This window comes from Magnolia sinica, chromosome 13, assembly GCF_029962835.1.
Source record: "Magnolia sinica isolate HGM2019 chromosome 13, MsV1, whole genome shotgun sequence".
Taxonomy (NCBI): Eukaryota; Viridiplantae; Streptophyta; class Magnoliopsida; order Magnoliales; family Magnoliaceae; genus Magnolia; species Magnolia sinica.
Genome location: NC_080585.1, coordinates 48052165 through 48073959, shown reverse-complemented (window position 1 = coordinate 48073959; position 21795 = coordinate 48052165). Strand labels below are relative to the sequence as shown.

The following is a 21795-nucleotide window of genomic DNA, read 5'->3' as shown; positions in this document are numbered from 1 at the left end:
GTATGAGCCATTGCCCTATACTCAGCCTCGACAGAAGATTGAGCTACAACGGATTGCTTCTTTCTCTTCCAAGTGACATGATTTCCACCAGGGAATGTATAATACGTTGATATAGATCGTCTATCATGTTAACTACCAACACAATCAACATCAGAATAACTGGAAAGATGGAGATGACCATGTGGTTGAAACTGTGGATCTTTGCCTGGAGCAGATTCGAGATACCGAAGAATACGATACATTGTAGTTAGATGTGTCGTCCGAGCAGTATGTATGAATTGACTAACGATGCCCACAACATAAGATAGGTCTGACCGAGTAATAGTTAAATAGATAAGTTGAACAACCAATTGGCGATACATTCCAGGGTTTGAGAGGAGCTCGCCCCCCCCCCCCCCCCTAGGGGTGATTTTCCAGGTAGTGTCCATTGGGGTAGCAACAGGCTTGCATCCAAGCATCCCAATTTCAGAAAGGAGATCAATAGCGCATTTCCTCTGAGAGAGCACAATAGTCTTTGATCAAGCAACTTCAATCCCTACGAAATATCGGAGAGTCTCAAGGTCTTTGATCTTAAACCGAGTCTTGAGAAATGACTTAATGGCAACCATACCCTCTGTATCAACGTAGATAATGAGCACCATAATCTTGGTGGGTCGCCGACAAATGAAAAGAGAATGACTCGCGTGGCTTCGAATAAATCCAAACTCGAGGAGAGCATAACTAAATTTACCAAACCAGGCTCGTGGAGATTGTTTCAGGCCATAGATGGGCTTCTTCAATCGACACATGAGTGAAGTACTTGATTGGGAAAAACCTGGGGGCTAATGCATATAAACTTCCTCGGTGAGGTCACTATGTAAGAAAGCATTTTCATATCCAGATGGAATAAAGGCCAAGATAGATTCGTTGCTAGAGATATCACCACTCGAACAGAGTTAAACTTTGCCATAGGAGATCGCATTTCAAAGTAATCCATGCCATAGGTTTGAGTATAACCCTTGATGACCAACTGTGCCTTATAACAATCAATTGAACCATCTGGGAGATACTTGATGGTATAAACTCATCGGCATCCAACAATATACTTACCCTTGGTGGAGGTAGCAACTCCCAGGTATTGTTCTTCTTGAGAGCTTGCATTTCATCCATCATAGCTCGAGTCCAATTAGGGTTGCTCATGGCTTCCTTCAAGGTATGAGGGACAACTGATGAGGACATCCAGGCGCTACTCAGGATATGTATGAGACAGAGGAGAGCCATCAGTCCAATCCTAGCATTGCTTTGGATGGACGACATCTACATGGGCTCTTGAGTGACGAGTTGAAGACCCCATGTGCATGGACGTGCATTTGGAAGGCCCCACATTGGGATGATGCACGTGGGCTACATTTGGAGGAGCATCCAACCGTTGGATCATGATTTCGGGTCGATCCAACCACTGGATTTCGCGGAGGATATAATCGGGCCATCCATCTTGGTACACTTTGATTGCGGACACCCTAGGATTAGTTTATTTCTTATTTTAGATTTATTTGTTGTTTTAGATGTGTTTTGGAACATTTGCATTGAGTATTTTAGGTATGGGACACATATGGAACACTTTTTTATACTTAAGGGTATTTTGGACTCTTTACACCTCCAAAGACTATAAAAGGGGGCGGATGTCCAACCATAATGCTTAATGAATGGATTTTGCTGTGAGCTTTAAAGAGGAAAACCTCTCCCCTTGGTGTGATTCCTTGGAGCTTGGATGGTTTGAATCCATCCAGAGGTGCGATTCTTCAACATTATCATCTTTTCCTTCCTCTCATAAAGTGCTCTCTGCTTTTTTCCTTTCTCCGTCATCTTATTTTTCTTCCTTCTTCTAGATTCCTTCTTCTTTTCCTCTTTTCCCCTTAACCCTAACCATCCAAAAGCTCTCAAATCCCTCAATCATCACAAAACCCAACAACCCCTTTAATGCGGCAACCGACCTTTACAAACTGTACGACGGTATAGACTGCTGTACGACCTTCCTCATAGCGTACGGACAGCCTTGTGCTGAGTTTTTTGAAACCCTTCCCCTATTCTAAAACCCCAACCCTAGGCCCTATTTTTCCCAAATTTTGAAACCCTAATTCCCCTACCTAGAACCTATTACCCAATTCCCTAATCCTTTACAACCCTAATTATCCAATTTCCTAAACCCTAACTCTAGAAACCCTAGATTTCCTTCCCTAATTGGAGTTGATTCTCATACCTATGCTAAAGTAGAAGTCCTTACGTCCATAGATCCATAGGTTTACATGAATAAATGTTTTATGTGCATGGGTGGATGACCATTAAATTTCCGAATCTCTGTTTCAATGTGATTTTAATTTTAATTTTTTTTTTCATTTGCTTATCTTACTCTTCACTCTAAGGTAGAAGTTCTTGAATTTTATGTTCTCCATTATTTATGCTAAATCCGCCTCCTAGTTTGTATTAATTCATATCATATTCATCCATCCCACATCATGGAAGCTGCAAAAGACTAGGAGGGTGAAAGGCGTTGATAGGAAATAGGACTACCAAAGGGATGTTTCGTATGGGAGCGAGAAGTTTTCACAAGGTAATGGGCAGGTCATCATGAGATAGACAATAAGAGATAGAACCTGAGCTACCAGGCGAAGCGGATGGCATGATAAGTGGCTGAGTAGTGGAGGATTTAGTTTGTTGATGATACACCAGAATGGGGTTGGAGGAGACGAGATGTGGGAGGATCATCAAGACAAGAGACATGAAGGGGTATAGAGTTAAGCTCCCCCTGACGAATAAGAGGCTCATGAAGCGAACGCCTTTCATTGGAAAAATAAGAAATCTCTTAAAAAAAAGGTTACATCCGCTAAGACATATCTCTTACTAGTTAGAGACTTATAACATTTATACCCCTTCTAAGATTGAGAGTACTTTAAGAAGAGGCATTTAATAGCTCGAGGACTTAACTTGTCATTGCTTCCATTAAGGACTTGAACAAAGCACACACACCCAAAGACTTTTAGAGGTAAGGGAAAAGGTTTATCATGCGGGTGCAAAATTTCCAATGAGGATTTATGTGAATATCAAGTAAGAGGGCACGTGTTATTTCAAGAAGATGACGACTATTTCACTCAGCCACACTATTTTGTTGAGGGGTTTGTGGGCATGAAGTACAAGACAATGTACCATGATCCTGTAAAAAGGACAAAAATATTCAACATATACTCTCCCCCATTGTCAAAATGTAAAAGTTTAATAGGACACTAAAACTGAATGACTACTTCATTGCAATTTTTTAAAAACATACATCAAACACCTCACATTTAGACTTGAGAAGATAAACCTAAGTCATTCGAGAGCAACCATTAATAAAGATAACAAAATATTTATATCAAAAAAGAGAGATAATAGGCATAGGGCCCCAAACATAAGAATGAACGAGTTTAAATGGTATGGATTTCCTCTCAAACAAACTAGGAGGAAATACGGCTTGGTGATATTTGGAGAATTCACAAGTCTCACAACATAAGAGTTTAGTTACAAACATTGAAGGAAACAAAAGTTTTAACCTAGACAGAGATGAATGTCTTAGACGACAATGCCATCTGGACACTAACTCTTGACTATAGACAGAGCAATGGATGCCAATACATTTGCATCATCAAGGAAATAGACCCTTCCATGTTCATTGCCCCCACCAATTGTCTGCTTTGTCTGGAGCTCCTGAATCACACAATTAGAAGGAAAGAAAGTTACTGAATAATTTAAAGATTTTGTATGAAAACTAACATGTAAGAGATTGAAAGGAAAGCTGGGAACATGAAGGATTGAAGATAGCTGCATAGTGGGAGAGAGATGGATGGATCTAGTTGCAGATATTGGAATTTGCTTCCCATTTGCAACAATGACAAAGCGAGATTGACTTGAAGGATAGTAAGAGATAAACAAGTGGGACTTACTAGCCATATGCAATGTGGCCCTAGAGTAATGACCCGGAATAAAAAGGAGAAGACGCATAAAGGGCAGTACTTAACTAGGCTACAATAGCCCTGGAAGTATCAGGAGCAACATGAACATGTAGTCTCATCAAGGCCTCGTAGGCCTCACGTGACAAGAGAACTGAGTCACTTGAAGAAGGCTTTTCAGGAGTAGTCATCTGTGGAGGCTTCTCAAAAAACAGTTGAAGCACTGCTGGCCAAGGATGCACTAGTCCACGATGGACACCCAATGAGGTCCCAACATCGATTGACCATGTGGTTTGTGCTCCCACAATGCGTACAGGTGCAAGGTCTGTCAGGACCTCATCCTCATCCACTGCAACCATGACTAACAGCCATCACACCCATTTCCACGAACCTTACCTTAATTATTGGGCCCAAAATCATGACCACGTCCCTTTGTACCCTATGTTGGAGCTCTAAATCCTTGGCTAAAAGAAGGACGGTCTCTAACTGCATATGCGGATCGATTAGGAGGGACAAACGTAGGGGTGGATGGGGCAGTGACCTTGTGACACAACATAGATAGTAGTTTGAGGAGAAAGAGGATCCATAATTATAATTTGTTCCGAATACTATGATACGCAGAGTTAAGGCTAGAGAGGAATTGCATGCTTCGAGTGTCTTCACGTTGCTTCCATGCATGATCAATCTTGTATACAATAGGAGAGAAGGGGCTGATAGAGATCTTGTTCATCCCACATACCTCGAAGAGCCAAAAAATACTCCTTCAAAGATTTTGAATCTTGTTGAAACTTGTCAAGATCAGAGATCAACTTAAACACTCTGGATATATTTTGTGCCTCTCAATACATGTCACGGAGGGTGTCCTAGATTCTTTCGACCGATGTCAGGATCATAACATAGTTGCTCATAGTAGAATCTATATTATTAAGGAGCCAAGCCATGACTGGGTAATTCTCGTTGGTCCAGGTCTTGAAATTCCCATCCGTTGGATCTGGAGGTTCATCCAATATGTAGGATAGTCTATCTCTATCCCCTATAAACAACTTCATCAATTGGGCCCATTGTAGATAATCATTACCGTTCAACTTGACTATGGTAATCACAAGGGATTTGACTCTAAAGATCCCACACCGGGTCCAACAGAGTTTTTGTCCTCCATACGGGTCCATTAGGAAAAAAAGAAGCAACCAACAACTCAAATAAGGCACAGGCTATAAGAATCTTAGATCCACACAAATCTGAGTTCTAGATGGGGGCTCGAGGTCCAACAACAAACTGAAAAACTAATCCAAGAATCAGAAATATGCTTGAATTTGATGTGAAAAACATCTCACACACCAAAAACACCTACCTTGACATACACTGGATGGTCCGGTGTATGTCCAAATTCCCTAGGGCCCCAAAAATAGCCCAACTAGACCACCTTTGGCTTCACAACACATCTAAATGTCCCGCTTGATGCAAAACAACACCTTACGCTGTCAAATGGGGAAAAACCGACGCATCATGTACAAAAGATTCCAAGAAATCTTCACCGATTTGAGTGGAATCGCAGAAAAATGAAGATTGGGGGTTTTTCTGTCGGATGAGAAAAGTGGCTGAAGCTGAAACATACCTTAGATGACCTCTAAAAATTCCACAAAAATCACCATAAATCTTCTAAAATTGAGATGTATCAAACCGTGTTCTTCCCGATAAAAAATGTTAGCAGATTGCATCCTCCCCCCTCTTGGACGATAATCCATCCAGGCAGGGCTTTGTGGGTCCCACTGTGATGTATGGGTTTTATCCACGCATTCCATCCATTTTGAAAGATCATTTTAGGATATGAACCCAAAAATGAGGTAGATCCAAGGCTCAAGTGGACCACATAGTGAGGCTTGAACGTTGACCATTAAAAATTTCTTAGAGCTGCAGAAGTTTTGGATCAAGCTGATATTTGTTTTCTCCCTTCATCTAGGTCTATGTGACCTTATTAATAGGTTGGATGACAAATAAACATCATGGTCAGCCATACAAAGGTTTCAACGGTGGGCATCATTATCATTGCTGCTTCCTGTGGTGTGGTCCATTTGAGTATTGGATCTTCCTAATTTTTGGCTTAATATAATAAAATGATCTATAAAGATGGATGAATGGCTTGGATAAAACCAATACATCACAGTGGACCCCATAGAGCCCCTACTTGGACCGATTTTCGTCTAGGCAGGGGTAGGATGCAATCTTCTTCCATAAAAATGGTCCTTATGATTGTACATTGCTGACATCAGCAAGTTCCTCTAGCTCCGATCAACTCGAAGTGTGCTCTGATACCAAGTTGAGGTTAGATAATCTTAGGTGAGAATAGAGAAGGAGAAAGAGAGAGAGAGAAGAAGAATAACACATATACATACTCCTCAAGATAAATGAGCATTGTGCACATGTATACACCTAAAAACCCATAAAATACACATACACACTACTAACTCCTACATAGGCATGGACCTGAATTCTAATCTCCCACACACTAATGTGTGAGATTGGACCACCCATCAAGTGTGGCCCAGCTGGACATTTCATGGCCAAAAAAAAAAAAAAAAAACAGGTTAATCTATTCATAATAAGAGTTTAGTGTACATGCGTAGCCTTGATGGTGGTGTTCCAGCTTGACGAATGCCCCAAAGTGTATTGTTGGCAATGTTGTCAAATGGCATAAGCGATCCTGTGTGATTGCTTATGCCTAATTGCTTAGTGCCTGTTTGGATTCGCAGTCTGGATTGTATAGTACTGTATTAAAGGTCGATTTTGGCATTATACAATGTTTGAATTAGAGTTCGCGTCTGTGGGTTACCATGCGCGCGAATACATCAGAAACTCAAAATTTTCAAAGGGCGGTAATCAAGGTGTGCCAAAACGGTTACGTATCGGCCGTTATGGCCGATACGTAACGGAAACGGTGGGAACCGTTACGTGTTTCGGGGTCGTATCGGCCGATACCCGATTTTGTACCCGTATCGGCCGATACGGGCCCGTTACAGGGTGTAATGGCCGTAACGGGCCGTTACGGGCCGGTAACGGTAACTTTTTTTTTTTTTTTTTTTTCATTTTAAGTTCTGTTTTTGATGTTTTTTCGAAATTTCTTGCTTCCAAACTCCTCCTCACTCCTTCTACTGCTAATTTCGACCAACCTTGGGTGAATATTTGAGGAAAAAACACATTATATTTATACTTTTTTTTAATATGTTTTGCTGTTTTAATCATGTCATATGATATGTTAATCATAGTAGAACATGTTAATGTGTATTTTACAGATTTGGGGTGCCATTTAATAATTTTTTTTGTAATTTTTTCTATTTACGCATGAATTTTGGCCCCTTTTTTTAAAATTCGAAAAATCAATTTTTAATGGTTGTTTTGCTGTTTTAATCATGCCATTTGATGTGTCAATCATAGTAGAACATGTTAATGTGCATTTTACAGATTTGGGGTACCATTTTATATTTTTTTAATATTTTTTTCTATTTACGCATTTATTTTGGCCCTTTTTTTGAAAATTCGAAAAATCGTTTTTTAATGATTCTTTTGCGGTTTTAATGATGTCATATGATGTGTTAATCATAGTAGAACATGTTAATGTGCATTTTACAGATTTGGGGTGCCATTTTATATATTTTTTATATTTTTTTCGATTTACGCATTTATTTTGGCCCTTTTTTTGAAAATTCGAAAAATCATTTTTTAATGATTCTTTTGCTGTTTTAATGATGCCATATGATGTGTTAATCATAGTAGAACAAGTTAATATGCATTTTACAGATTTGGGGTACCATTTTATATTTTTTTTAATATTTTTTTCTATTTACGCATTTATTTCGGCCCTTTTTTTGAAAATTCGAAAAATCATTTTTTAATGATTCTTTTGCTGTTTTAATGATGCCATATGATGTGTTAATCATAGTAGAACATGTTAATGTGCATTTTACATATTTGGGGTGCCATTTTATATTTTTTTTATATTTTTTTCTATTTACGCATTTATTTCAGCCCTTTTTTTGCAAATTCGAAAAATCATTTTTTAATGATTCTTTTGCTGTTTTAATGATGCCATATGATGTGTTAATCATAGTAGAACATGTTAATGTGCATTTTACATATTTGGGGTGCCATTTTATATATATTTTTATATTTTTTTCTATTTACGCATGAATTTTGGCCCTCAAAAATAATTGCAAACACCTAAATGTAAGATATTTTCATATTACATTCATTCTAATATATCTATCATTGATAGTAGATAATTAGAAAATTAAATATATGAATTTTGTAGTCAAATTCAGGTTATCTGGTTCATAAATTCATCAGACAGTCCGATACAACTTCTCACCAAAGAGTGGACCGTTACACCACCATAAACATGTTCCAATTTATAAATGAATGTATATTTGGAATGCTTAGAATATTACGGATTTAATCCATATTTTTTCATATTTTTTTGGCAAAAAAATTTTTTTGCGCCGTTACGGGCCGTTACACCCCCGTATCACCGTTACGCCCCCGTATCCATATCGGTTTTGGAGGTCACCGTTACGCCAACCGATACCGATACGGGACACATTGGCGGTAATTTGTTTTCAGATGACATTGCATCATGCAGTGCAGTCTATTGATTGCGCTGTATTCTCGTGCGAGAGCTTAACTATCACTTCGAAGATTTTTCTATCTATGGAGTAAACAAATTTCCTACACCAGCATTGCCATAGATCATCTCCCTTCCATTGCATGTGGGCATTCAACTGCTCTGTTTCTTCTCCGAAGGTGTGAGGTTCGTTATAAGTTGATATTCTCCTTGAGTTGTTGGATTGGACGGAGTAGAGATTTTGTAAACCAGATCGGACGCCTTAAAGCCAATCGTCCAGGTACGTATTTCTTCCTTCTATATCATACTTGGATACGCAACTACGCTGAAACCATTACCTGATTTATGTTATCAGTGGATTCTAAGTCAGGAGTGCAAGTAGTCCCTTGGCGATGGGGTGTATACAGTTGGTGTATACACCCCCATCTGTGAAATTCCTATTCTCTTTCGGGAGTGCAAGTAGTCCCTTGGTATCCCAGCCTTACATGTTACTAAGACTGGGATTAACAGATGTTATGATTATTTACTATATCATATAGGATACGGTCTTCGATTGAGCAGCTACCAGCTAGAAATTCACCTCGCGGTGATAATGTTCGTGCATCACACCGTCCGGCGACAATGGAGGCTGAGACGTGTGTACCTACTTCGGCAAAGCGAACTGTATTCGATAATATGAGTTCGGAAGATGTCGGACCTGAAAGAGTGGCAGCTACTGGTATTAGAGACGAACTTCTCATCAATCATCCGCTTGTTGGTTGCTGCTTGGTCTGTTAATATTATATGCGGCTATTAGGGAGTTTATTTTATCATTGTTTATGTGAGGATCAGGAGATAATGATTCCTGTTTGAATCATTCTCTCTTGAAGATCTAGAAGTCTGTTCGAAAGTATCAATGATGGATCAGAGTGAACGGTCTTTTTTTTTTTCTTTGAAACATACCTTTGAACTAAGTATTTGAGTGACTTTCAGATCGGGTCGTCAATCCAATCAAGTGTTTTGTGTTTATGAAGTAGTTGTTTTTTCCATCTTTTTTTAAAAAAAAAAAACAATTTTGCTTTGGTAAATCCCCCTGTATTCTATGTCCTTTTTTCTTTGATTTTGTATGGAATCGATTGGACAACGTGGATGAAGGCGGTCTATTTGAGGGACCCACACAGACTACCGAGAATCAAGTCTAGTCCAGCAAGGACGCAGGCTTTTGCAGGAAACAACTTGCGCTGGTAACCCAGGTGGGGCCCACTGTTCGGTTTGTGACAAATCCCCCTTGTCCATCAGTTCTGTGAGTTCATTTTAAGAGGACTTGCCATTTTAGATACCATCCATACCGTTAACATCGTCATTCCTATTGGGATGAACTGAAAACGAAAATATAATCCCTCATCAAAACTTCCGTGGCCCCACAAATATTTCAACTGTGAACGTCGAATTCTCAATTTTTTGGCTCACTTGAGCTTTTGATACGGTTCATTTTTGCCAACACATACTAAAATGGTATCACAAAATGGATGGATGAGGAGGATTTTTCACAAACATGACAGTGGGCCTCACCTGGGTTGCCAGTGTCAATCAAGCATCATCTTAAAAATAGTCACTGTCGCACAAGTGTTATGAATATTATACGTATATACAATACACAGCTCTAATATGTCGTATCCAAACATTGATCAGCTGAAGAATTTGTATACTTGCTTGAACAATACCTCCTATCCAAACATTGATTTATGGCATGTTGATTTGGATGTATTCTGAAATTGATCGAACGTATACATGAACAGTAGTTGGATACAATACAATACACCCTTATACACAAATCCAAGCAGGCCCTTATGCAATTGCACAATCGCACAAGCGATCTCACAACTTTTTTTTTTGGGGAATAAATTTTTAAAAAAAAATCAGAAAAAAATGGAAAGTATGCGATCACATATGCGATATGTGGTCGCATGCCATCCATATGGCATATGCGACCATCACATATGCCATATGGATGGCATTATGCGATTATGCGATCGCTTTTGACAACATTGATTGTTGGCCTGCGCTTCTCCACTTCTTCCAAGTCTCCTGATGGTGGCAATGGGCCGGGTAGCCCACCCAACCTGGCTTTGGGATGGGCTTGGGTTTGCATACATGGACCGATCAATTTTTGGTTTGGACTTGGGCTCATGTCACTTTAGCTCAATCAGGCCCAACCCAAATTTATATGCACATGTGTTATATCCTACGAATATGCCATTTCAATCATCTGTTAGGCAACCCATCCATCTTGAATATAGACCATTGGTTTCGTTCCTCTAAGATGTCTATTTCTTGTGCATGTGTGGCCCACTTGATTAACCGATATATTAGGAATATATAAGTGGAAAATAGGGATTTTATTGATTATCGGGGCGGGTGGGTTGGGCCCAACCAATTTTTTTCTGGCTCAGGCTTGAGCCCTTCCTGCTAGGCCTGTGCCGGGCTTGGGCTATGTTCAGGCCTCTAGTCTTTAAGTGTTGGGCTGGGCCTTGGCCTGGTCCAATGCCACCCCTAGGGTGGGGGTGGTTGGTGAAGTTGCATAATCACCATCTAAATAATAGGGTATCTGCAAATATACACATCAAAAAAATTCAGTTTACAGATAACTACAATAACTAGCGGTCAATGCAAATCCCCCGTTTCTGTTGAGTTTGGCTGACAATACGTCAAATTGTTTTTTATTTTTATTTTTCAATAGAATGAATACTGGACACAGTATTCATAGACCTTTAGGACCATCGCTTGGAAGAAACTAGAATACCTAGGATGATTTTTGAGATTTTGGCAAATAGTATGATTATAAGTATACCATCACAAAATAATGCGAGAATGCCATTGTGGTACAATGGTACAAATCATCCCTTAACACTCACTGATTCACATTTTTTTTTTCATGGATTGAGCATATATACTGATGGGTCAGAATCCTTCTTCTGTTTCTCCTTTCTATAACTGTTCTTGTCTGTTAAATGAATTAGGCTTTAATAATTGAAATCTAGGAGACTTGCCCCCAATCTTCCATATTAGTAATCTGGAAGATTATTTCTTGCATGAAGTTTGGCAGTGACTATTGCTGGAAAGTTTCTCAAGATGTAGAGGTGGTTTGTTATTCTGATGCAATTCAATTCAACATGAGGGAAATAAAATGACTAGACATGCATGACTTACAGTTTAATTGGTTACTTAATTTAATTAATTTCAAAATTATCTCTGTGAAATAACTATTTCTTTCTATTTATGGCTGTTCCCTTCTACTTTTGGTTTTTATCAAGTATCGAGAATGATACTGATTTAATGGGAACCAAAGTTCATTTGAAGGGTTAAAGTTTAAGATATTGCTCCTTGCAAACTTGCACAGCAATTTTTTCAATATTGCAAATTCACTTGGGATTTGTTTCTATTTTAAAGGCGAGAGTATCTTGCTGCATGAAGCAGATTCTCCTCCACCCCATAAAACTGATGAGAACCTGTGGAAGAATAGAGAACATATTGAAGAAATACTGTTTTTACTAGACAAATGTCAGTGGCCAAAACTGGTATGGTACCATTTTCTTCTGATTATCAAGTCTCATTGTCTAACATTTCTGCTTGGAAATATTACATTGTTTACCCTCCGTCCAATACTTCTGTTCTAAATCATGTTTTTCCCCCTTTGTCTTTTTTACTTGGGACCTTTTTCCCATATTTATCTTAAGGGACTCATTCACTTCTCTCCATGGTTTTCAGTGCTTATTGTTGTCACAAGCTATGTTTTATTCTCTTGAAAATGAGTTGATCGTGTGATCACTTCTTTGTCATACATATGCCCTTGTCATGCAGCTTAAGCAACATTCAACAGCTGAAGACAGTGAAATTGCTGCTGCTCTTGGAGATCTCCAAGTTCAACTGAAAAATACTTTGAGGATGTTGGAGTCATTCCAATCAAAGAATGCTGACAGTGTATTTAACACAGGTGGGCGCTTTAGTTGTTCATCCTCTACTTGAAATGAACACTAGCAAACTTTTATTGCTGTAGAAATTTAATTGATGTTATCGTAAACTGAGCTCCTGATTATTGACTACCAAGGATATGATTTATCGCATGTTGGCATGTTTCAGTTGCTTTTTTAGTTCTACTAATATACTTATTGAAGCTCCTCTTCTTTGGTATTTACCATTTATATGAATTGATTTACACCTCATGATTAAACTTTTCCTGTACCTGCCAAATCATGCAAGCATGGGAACCATTTAGGATGTGTTGCTAGGCCTGCCTCAGTGTCAATGTGTAAGCCTGGATCTTGGGTGTACCTTCAGAGGGATGGGCATATCATCCGTAGGTAGTTCAGCCTTGATGTGCTGTTTCCTGTGGAGTTATTGCCAAGGCATATTGATGACACTTTTACTCATGAGGCAATATTTCAGGCCTTATTGCAGCTAAGATATTGATGGAATTCAATGTGTTGCTTTGGTTAGTGGTCACCACCTTTTATGTTGTTCACAGTGAATTCTTTACATGCTTTGGAATTTTAATTTATAACATCCTATAGATAATCGTTGTTGGCAAACTCTGATCGCATATGCTGTGTAAGTTAATTCCTGTGATATTGCTAAAGTTTTCTTGTTTATTTAAATGTTTATTTAAATTATTATTTTTTTTAATTTTAATTTTCTTTTATGGCCTACACCTCTGGAGCTCAGGTCGCATAATGTATAAATAGAAGGTTGATTGCAGCTCCAACGGCTTCCCCATAATGGAGATCATTGGCTCAGTTTTCCTGTTTGGAACTTGTGGTGGATGCGGGTTTTAGGATTTTCACTTTCTTTTTTGTATTGTTAAATGCGTCTGCATTGCATTGACAGTAAATCTTTAAAAATAAACTACAACTCCCAATACAAAAATCCAATACCGTTCCCATCACTGAAACTGTAGCAGTCAGAAAGGCAATGAAAAAGCTTTTAAACCCCCAAGATAGACCTGGTTTGGCCATGTGTAATAGAGACCAAGAACTGTGCCAGTTAAGAGTGAGTTGGTATAAGATGAAGGCTCTAAAAGGACAAGGGAAGGCCCAAAAGGACATGGATGGAGGTAGTGAGAAAAGACTTGATGACCTATGGTCTAACCAGTGTTTTAAGTAACGATACTATCGGCTGATATATCGGCCGATATTATTATTATCGACCCCCAGCGAGATGAAACCCGTCTGATAACCCCCAGAAGATACAAAAAAAACCAAAAATCTAGATCTCGCACGATATATCGTTGATATCGTACGATGTATCGGCGATATCGCACGATATACACAAAATATTGTGAGATATCACCGATATATTACACGATAATGCCTGATATGGCAGATTTTTGCGTAGGACTGTATCCACGCGACATATCACGACATTTTATCCGCATCCCATCCAGAAATTCCAAAAATATATAGAAAAAAAATCTATTACCTGTTCAATATGCCTAAGAGTGGAGCTTTCTACTGAATTTGGTGGGCCGTGGTCGACATTTCCGGGTCACAGGAGAGAAATCTGTCGACGTCCGAAGAAATCCAAGCGAAATCCTCTCTGAAATCTCGAGAAATCATCGTGAGATCTGAAATTTTCTGGATTTGGGCGAGATTTTAGGGTTCCGGAAGGCCGGAACCCTCTCTGCGTCGAAAAAAAGGGCGTCCGAGCCCTCTTTAAGTGATTTTGGGTTGGGTGGTGTACCGCACACCACCGAACTTATGTGTTGACGTCATCAAGTTCTGTGGGTCCCATCATAAGGTATGCGTTATATCCAAACCGTTTGTCCATTTGGCAAGCTCGTCGTAAGGCTTTAGCTGAAAAATAAGACAGATCCAGAGATCAAATGGACCACACTGCAAACAACAGACAACAGTGGGAGATTGAACGTCTACCATTGAAACCCTTTTGAAGTCAGAAGTTTTGGATAAATATGATATTTATTTTTCCTCTTCATCTAGGTCTGTGTGACCTCATGAACAGATTGGATGGAAAATAAAAGTTATGGTGGGCCCTACGAATGTTTTAACAGTGAGAATCAGTCCCACTGCTATTTGTGGTGTGGTCCACTTGAGCTTTGGATATTACTTATTTTTGGGCTCATGATCTAAAATGATCTCTCCAAATGGTTGAACGGTGTGGATATAATAAATATATTATTGTGGGCCCATATAACTTTGAATCTTGTCCAAGGGGAAGCGGATTGGCTGGTGTACCACAAATCAGCTATGCAGCTGGCGGACGCGGATTGCGTACTACCCCCGCTCGTCCCTAGCTCCGAATGGGTAGGTCTGTGGGCGGGCCCACCGTGATGTATCTGTACATCCAAACAGTCAATCCCTTTTCTCATATTATTTTAAGGCAACACGAAAATGAGGCATATCCAACGCTCAAGTGGACCACACCAAATAATAAGCGTGGTTGCATAAAAATGTACTAAGCATTAAATGTCAGTTGGATTAAATGCAAGAGCCATCTGTGGTGTGGTCCATTTGATCGTTGGATCTGCCTCAATTTTGTTTTGATGCCTTAAAATAATCCGAGAAAAGGAATAGACGGTTTGGATGTAGAGATACATCACGGTGGGCCCGCCCACAGACCTGCTCGTTCGGAGCTAGGGATGGCAGGGGTAGTACGCAATCCGCGTCCGTAGCTGGAGTAGGTACATTTCGTGCGAAGACGAGCGCTGACGCTCCTCTAGCTCCAAGTTGTACGAACCGTTCAAAGGAGATCAAAGGTACATGGCCCCACAATTATGTATTTATTATATCCACACCGTTTATCCATTTTTAGAGATCATTTTAGAGTACTAACCAAAAACTGAATCATATCCAAAGATCAACTAGACCACACCACTAATAGTAGTGGAGATAATGATTTTCACCTTTAAAAATTTTGTAGGGCCCACCATAACGTTTATTTTCCATCCAATCTGTTCATAAGGTCACAAAGACCTGGATGAAGAGGAAAAACAAATTTTATATTGATCCAAAACTTCCGTGAACCCCTAAAGGGTTTCAATGGTAGACGTTCAATCCCCCCACTACTTTTTTTTCAGTGTGGTCCACTTGATCGTTAGATCTATCTTATTTTTCGTCTCAAGTGGACTATACTCAAGGAAACAATGGTGGTTGAACACGGTACCATTAAAAACTTTTTAGGGTGCACCTTGATTTTCTCTATATTTTATTAGGCACTTAATTTATTGATAACTTCACATAAGTTTGAATGAAGAGAAAAAACAATTATCAGCTTGATCTAACCTTTTGTGGCCCACTAATGGTCAATCATCATTGTTTCCTATGGTATGGTCCACCTGATTATTGGATCTGCTTCATTTTTTTTTGGATAATGTCCTAAAATGATATGAAAAAACGGATGGATGGGGTGGATACTGAATATAGTTGTCTTAGTTCAATCGCACAGCGCATATCTTAGTACAATATACAAAGGAAACCTATTATGTCCATTTCTTTTCTGAGATTTTATGATTTAAAAGTGTGTATTAGGGTCTTTTTAAATAATCCCTGAAGTTTCATTGAAAAATTCAACAAATTTCCCAATGTTTCCCTATGTTTCCCAAAAGTGCGATAAATTATGCGATACAAACGATATATCCTGTGCGATAACCGATACGTATCTGTATCCCAAGGGTGCGATACATTGCGCGGTACTGATATTTCGAACAATGGGTCTAACTGAAGGTATGGCCCTTGATAGAGTGGAATGGCTGAACAGGATTCATATAGCTGACCTAATTAATTGTGATAAGGCCTAGATGATGATGAAGAGACCTGTTGAAGGTAAAAACCAAACAGATTTTTTTCCCTTTCTTGAAAACCTGCCAAAGTTAACTCCTACTGTGAATCATACCCTGACCAACAGATAGTATGATACATTATTGATTTTGGGTACCAATTGTTGTCCTCAACTCACATGCTGATCATGCAACCTGATTCAATTGTATGATCTGAACACTCTATTTGAGACAACGCCATTTTGCATGGTGTATCATAATGCTCGTTACAAAAAAATGGGGTTGATGGGTGCATGCTCTTAAGTAATTACATCAAATTTACCAAGTACATATGCTTACTTGGCTCAGGCTGTGATTATTTTTGGTGTCTTTTGCTTCATAGATATTTCTATTTCATACTATTTCCTTTTATGATTATAGATATCCTTCGGGTTTCTTCATACTATGTTGATTCAGATGTTGACATGATGTCCTCATTGGGTGCATTTTTCATAATGGATTTGATGTTCGTGAGCATTCTTTTTGCTAATTCTTTCCAAGGAAGAAATCTTTTTTTTCATACATGCTAGGCGATATTTCTTGTCACATGCTGGTGTGACATAAATATGCCCATTTGATATATGTTCTTATAGCAGACTGACTGTTTCTAAACATTCTTTTGACTATTGCTTTACAAGGAATACATACTGCTTTTGTATTTGAGGCAAGTGTTTTCAAAACATAAGTGGATGTGACATGCCAATTGGATATATGCTGTTATAGCAGATTCATTGTTTCTTAAGATACTCTTATTCTTAATAATGCTTTATATGGAATGGATCTATTTTTTGGTTCGCTAGGTACTTGGATCTAGTGCTTCAGGCCATTTCTAAGCTATTTTCTTGACAATTGATCAGGGGATCTGTAAATATATTTGCAGTTATGACCTACATGCCTCAAGATTTCCGAGGTACCCTCATCAGACAACAACGGGAGCGTTCAGAGAGGAATAGGCAAGCTGAGGTTGATGCTTTGGTTAGTTCTGGTGGGAGTATACGGGAACAATATGCTTTACTATGGCGGCATCAAATGGGAAGGTAGGGTTTCTTTTTTCCTTCTTTCCTTCTTTTTCTTCTTTTCTTTTCATTTTTTGTTCTGCTGTTCTGTATCAACCTTTTATTGGGTTAATAATGTTGTGGATATTAAATCTTCATGAATGTTCCCACTCCAGACGGAGACAATTAGCTCAGCTTGGTTCCGCAACAGGTGTCTACAAGACTCTTGTAAAGTACTTGGTTGGAGTACCACAGGTATGTCATGCATTAACTTGTTTAGGCCTACTGTATGTTCTTTTTTGGCTGTGGTTTGAAGAATTCCGGTTAGTTTAAGATGCATTGTATTTATCACTAATGGGGAAAAAGTACAAACATTGCAATCAGCTGGGAAATCAGAATTTCAATTTCTGAATTTTATTGCCCTGTAAGTTGTAACTCAAGCAAGGTTCAAAATGTATTATGAAAAAAATTTAGAGGAGTATCACTGATAACTTTTTTTTTTTTTTTTAAAGATATCATTTTGCACAATACCAATATTAATTTTGGCTTTTGGGGCTGGCTGCTATGTGTGTTGGTACTAATATTTTAACTTTGGACTCAAGTCAATGTCAAACCTTTCAAATGCTATGTAACTAGATGGAGCTGATAATTCTTCTGCGTCTTCTTCTTTTCTTAAATTAAAAATTTCTTTGCACCAGGAGCTTGACAATGCCAACTCAATTTGATTGAGTTCCAAGCAAGTACCCACTTTTGGGCCATTCTGCTTTGGTTGCTGTGTTGTAAAGTTCGGGTAGGGGTTGCATTTTGTATTAGTTCATTTTTCTTGGCTCTTTGGTCATACTGAAGTGGTGATGAGGGTTCAAGTTTCAGGAAGATGAACTTTTAGTTTCAAACATCAGGGTGCTACATGAAACATCTAAGAAATCATTGTTCATTTTTTCCTAATGACGAAAACAAAAGAACTGATGCATTGCACAGGTGTAATCCTATTTGGTTTCCAGATGGGATAGTCGAGTGTGTCATTTTTTCTATTGCAATTTCTTCCACCCTCAATTATTAAACACACGAAGACGCACTTAATAGTTGGGACATAAAGTGCCCCTCTTTGTTAAGAGCCTAAATCCTATGGCTAGTTGAGCAGGCATTCGTTATGTTAAACGGCTCAATTATTAAACACACAAAGATGCTCTTAAACATTTTGATTCAGTGTTGTTAGGCATGAATTTGTTATTGGTCAAATAGTTGGGCCATAAAGTGCACTATTTTGTAGGAGCCTAAATCCTATGGCTAGTAGAGAAGGCATTTGTTATGTTAAACGGCTACATGGTGCTAATCCTGAGGGCCTATGAAAAGCTACAGTGTGTGTGTGCGTGTGTGTGTGGAGGGGTCGGGAGGAACGGGGGGACTTGTGAATATGGGCCTTAGTCAACTATCAACCTTTCAACACTTCCCCTTAAGCTGGAGCTTCTTAATGAGGCCCAGCTGAAGCTCCAGCTGGGAACAAGGGCTAATATAATCAAAATCTAAGAAGGAAAGAAATTCTTCTCTAACATAATCAAAATCTAAGAAAGAAAGAAATTCTTCTCTAACATCCCCCCTTAAACTTAAATAAACTTAAAGTGCTCTGAAAAGAGGAACTTGAGTTTGGAGAGGTATATAAAAGATTTCTTCGAAGTAGAAAATATAAAACAAAATAAAATAAGAAAGTAGCCTGGCTACGGAGATGAGTAGCGTAGGTTGTGACGAGAGGCAAGTGAGCATGTGAGAAGTGGAGGTGATGAGATGACCAATAACTTCAGGCAAACAGGCACTTCTGCAACTTCAGTGATGTGAACCATCGGAACAACCGTCCAATACAAATGAGTTAGAATCAATTATTTAGCTCAACCAAGGCTAGGCCAATTGCCCAACATAATCGTAAGTCTGGACAACTATCCAGAACAAATAAGAATGGACCCCCTAGTCTCTAGTGGGTTTAGAGGGTCTCCCTTTGGTGCATAGTTGGGGACACAAGTGATATGTATCATATGAGCCTAAGAGGAAAGGTGGTTGGACAAGTTAATGGTCAGGCAAATGTCACTGGGTGATTGCAATTTTTTATGCATAGTTTCTTATGTTGGTATGGTTGGATATCCCATCTTTCATCGAAAGCAAATGGTGGCAGTGGGTCTCAATTTTTTTGGAATATTTGGAAATATTGTTTTGCCTTTTGTCTTATTCTTGTTTAAAGCTTTGTACAGTCTTAGGTATCCACGGGACAACATTCAGTTGGGACTTTTCTTTGAATAGATGTTTCCCCATTTCCAACTGCCAGGATAGATCACTTTGCTGGAGGGCTAAAACAGATAACCAAGGCTTCAATATTCGGAGGTGTTATGGGAGATGGTGGGGGGTGACTATTGAGGCTTTGAGCCTCTACAGATGTTGAAGATGAACTTGTGTTCCTCAGATGTGAGTAGTGACACCATGAATCATGATGGAGCATCTAAAAATTTCAATTACCATTCATTTCGGTTTGGCGCATTTTGGGCTCAGATAAGGACTTGCTGGATCCAGTATGTGACCAGTGGTTGTTCTTGCTCCCAAGAAATTTCCTTAGTTTGATTGGTCACTTGAGATTCCTGCCCTTGACAATTTCTGTACCTCTGGGGTCTTCTTGGCTCCTGCATGAAATGGCTCTGCTTTTTGTAACATGGATGGGGATAATTTCCACTTACTAAACATGACAACTTGGAGTAAAGTTTTCAAAATTGTTTCAGATATCTTTCTCACATGCTTTCATTTAGATGGCTATAGCTCTGATCAGTGGCACAATTGTGGTTGTTGTTGTGGCATTACTTGGTTATCCCAGTCGACTTTTTGCTACACCCTTGCACCTGAATGAAGTGAACAAATTAAATTTCCTGAGTTCTTTGCTGAATCCAGTGATGTTGCTGTAGTTATTTCACTTGATGTGATAGAGACTCTCTCTCTCTATGTTGCTGTAGTTATTTCACTTGATGTGATAGAGACTCTCTCTCTCTCTATGTTGCTGTAGTTATTTCACTTGGTAATCCACCCTTTTCTTTTTTGTTTGATGGAGCGAAGGTCCTGTAGGGTTTTGATTGGTGAGCTAAGAGATTTGATAAAGAGGCCAAGATGAAACCCAAGAATGCGCCTCTCAGTGCTGTGGTTTCTTTCTGCTTTTAGTTCACAAAGATTTTGCAATGGATTGAGCCACTTGTGAAGATTCTACTGAGGGATCTGTTTGTGGCTTGCTGAGAAATACTGTTGGATTTTATATGTTGGTTTTGTGCTGGTTATATAGAACTTTACTTGCATGAACATTAAATTCCATGTGCTCTGAGATTCACAATTGTTAAATTTGAAAACAGATCCAGTTCAAGTACTAAGTGATTCTATCAATGTTTTTCATAACCTAGCAGTCTTCTTGTTAGTATTCTATGGCATATTGAGAAGTAAATTAACTTTTCCATGCTTTCAAATATCCTGAGGTGAAAGTTACTCGTCTATGGCACTGTCTTCAATACATGTTTACTTCTTGAAGCTTCAATGTTTGGGTAATTCACCCTGTATGACTTTATCCAATACTTGTGCAGGTTTTACTAGATTTTATACGACAAATAAATGATGATCAGGGGTATATTTTCTTTTCTTGGAAGTAGCTATTCCAATTCTCATCTGTGTATTGGGTTGCTTTACCTTTTAGTTTTTATCGAAGAAATAGAATGCAGGTAACATGTGTTAATTGCATACTGCACATCTTCTTATACTTTAGGCCCATGGATGAGCAACGGCAGCGCTATGGGCCATCTCTGTACAGCCTTACCAATATGGTGCTTTCAATTCGGTTGTTTCTTCTTCTTTCTTGGAGGCGTTTTGAGGCAAGAAAACTGTGAGATATCTTTCTTCACTTGAATTTAAGTTCGTAAAGATAGATTCTTAGATCTTGAATTTTCTTTATGGTCATGAAATTCTTTATTAGGCTTATTCTTTGTGTGTGTGTGTGTGTGGCCCAATGCTACTTTTGTTTTATATTCCTTCAAGCAGGCAGAAGGATGACTTTGCTATCTTGGAACAAGCAGTGAATGTCTACACATCTGAGTTTGTTCGATTTCTCAAATTTATTGGGTACTGTATTGTTGTCTTCTTGAGTTTTATGAGAGTTCTGCTTGTTGCTGGATATGCTTCTACCTCATTCTTCTTGAATTCCTTCATGATGCTATGTTCATTTCACTTGGCCTCTTGGTTTTCTCTGTCTATATCTATAATATGCTGTGGTGTGCTGCTTTGGACCATTTTTTAGGTAATGGATGGGAAGGGATAGCTTTACAGAGATATCTTATTTTGATTTGTTGAGAAGAAAAGGTCTCCTTGTGCTCGTGTGTGGGTTGTTCAATCTCATCTGGGGTTGAG

General features: G+C 38.9%; 1 protein-coding gene across 6 annotated transcripts in view; it reads left to right on the top strand.

Moving 5' to 3' along the window:
• Positions 1–21795, top strand: part of LOC131223736 (uncharacterized) — a 79435-nt gene that overhangs the window by 17158 nt on the left and 40482 nt on the right. For 3 of the 6 annotated variants that reach the window (XM_058219228.1, XM_058219230.1, XM_058219233.1), the window contains exons 2-8: positions 12007–12134; positions 12418–12550; positions 17265–17421; positions 17556–17634; positions 20979–21019; positions 21158–21274; positions 21430–21510. In XM_058219228.1, the coding sequence (XP_058075211.1) occupies positions 12007–12134; positions 12418–12550; positions 17265–17421; positions 17556–17634; positions 20979–21019; positions 21158–21274; positions 21430–21510 (736 nt within the window). Of the gene's footprint in view, positions 1–12006; positions 12135–12412; positions 12551–17241; positions 17422–17555; positions 17635–20978; positions 21020–21157; positions 21275–21429; positions 21511–21795 lie in introns of those variants that run through there. The other 3 variants (XM_058219229.1, XM_058219231.1, XM_058219232.1) reach the window with 3 other exon arrangements.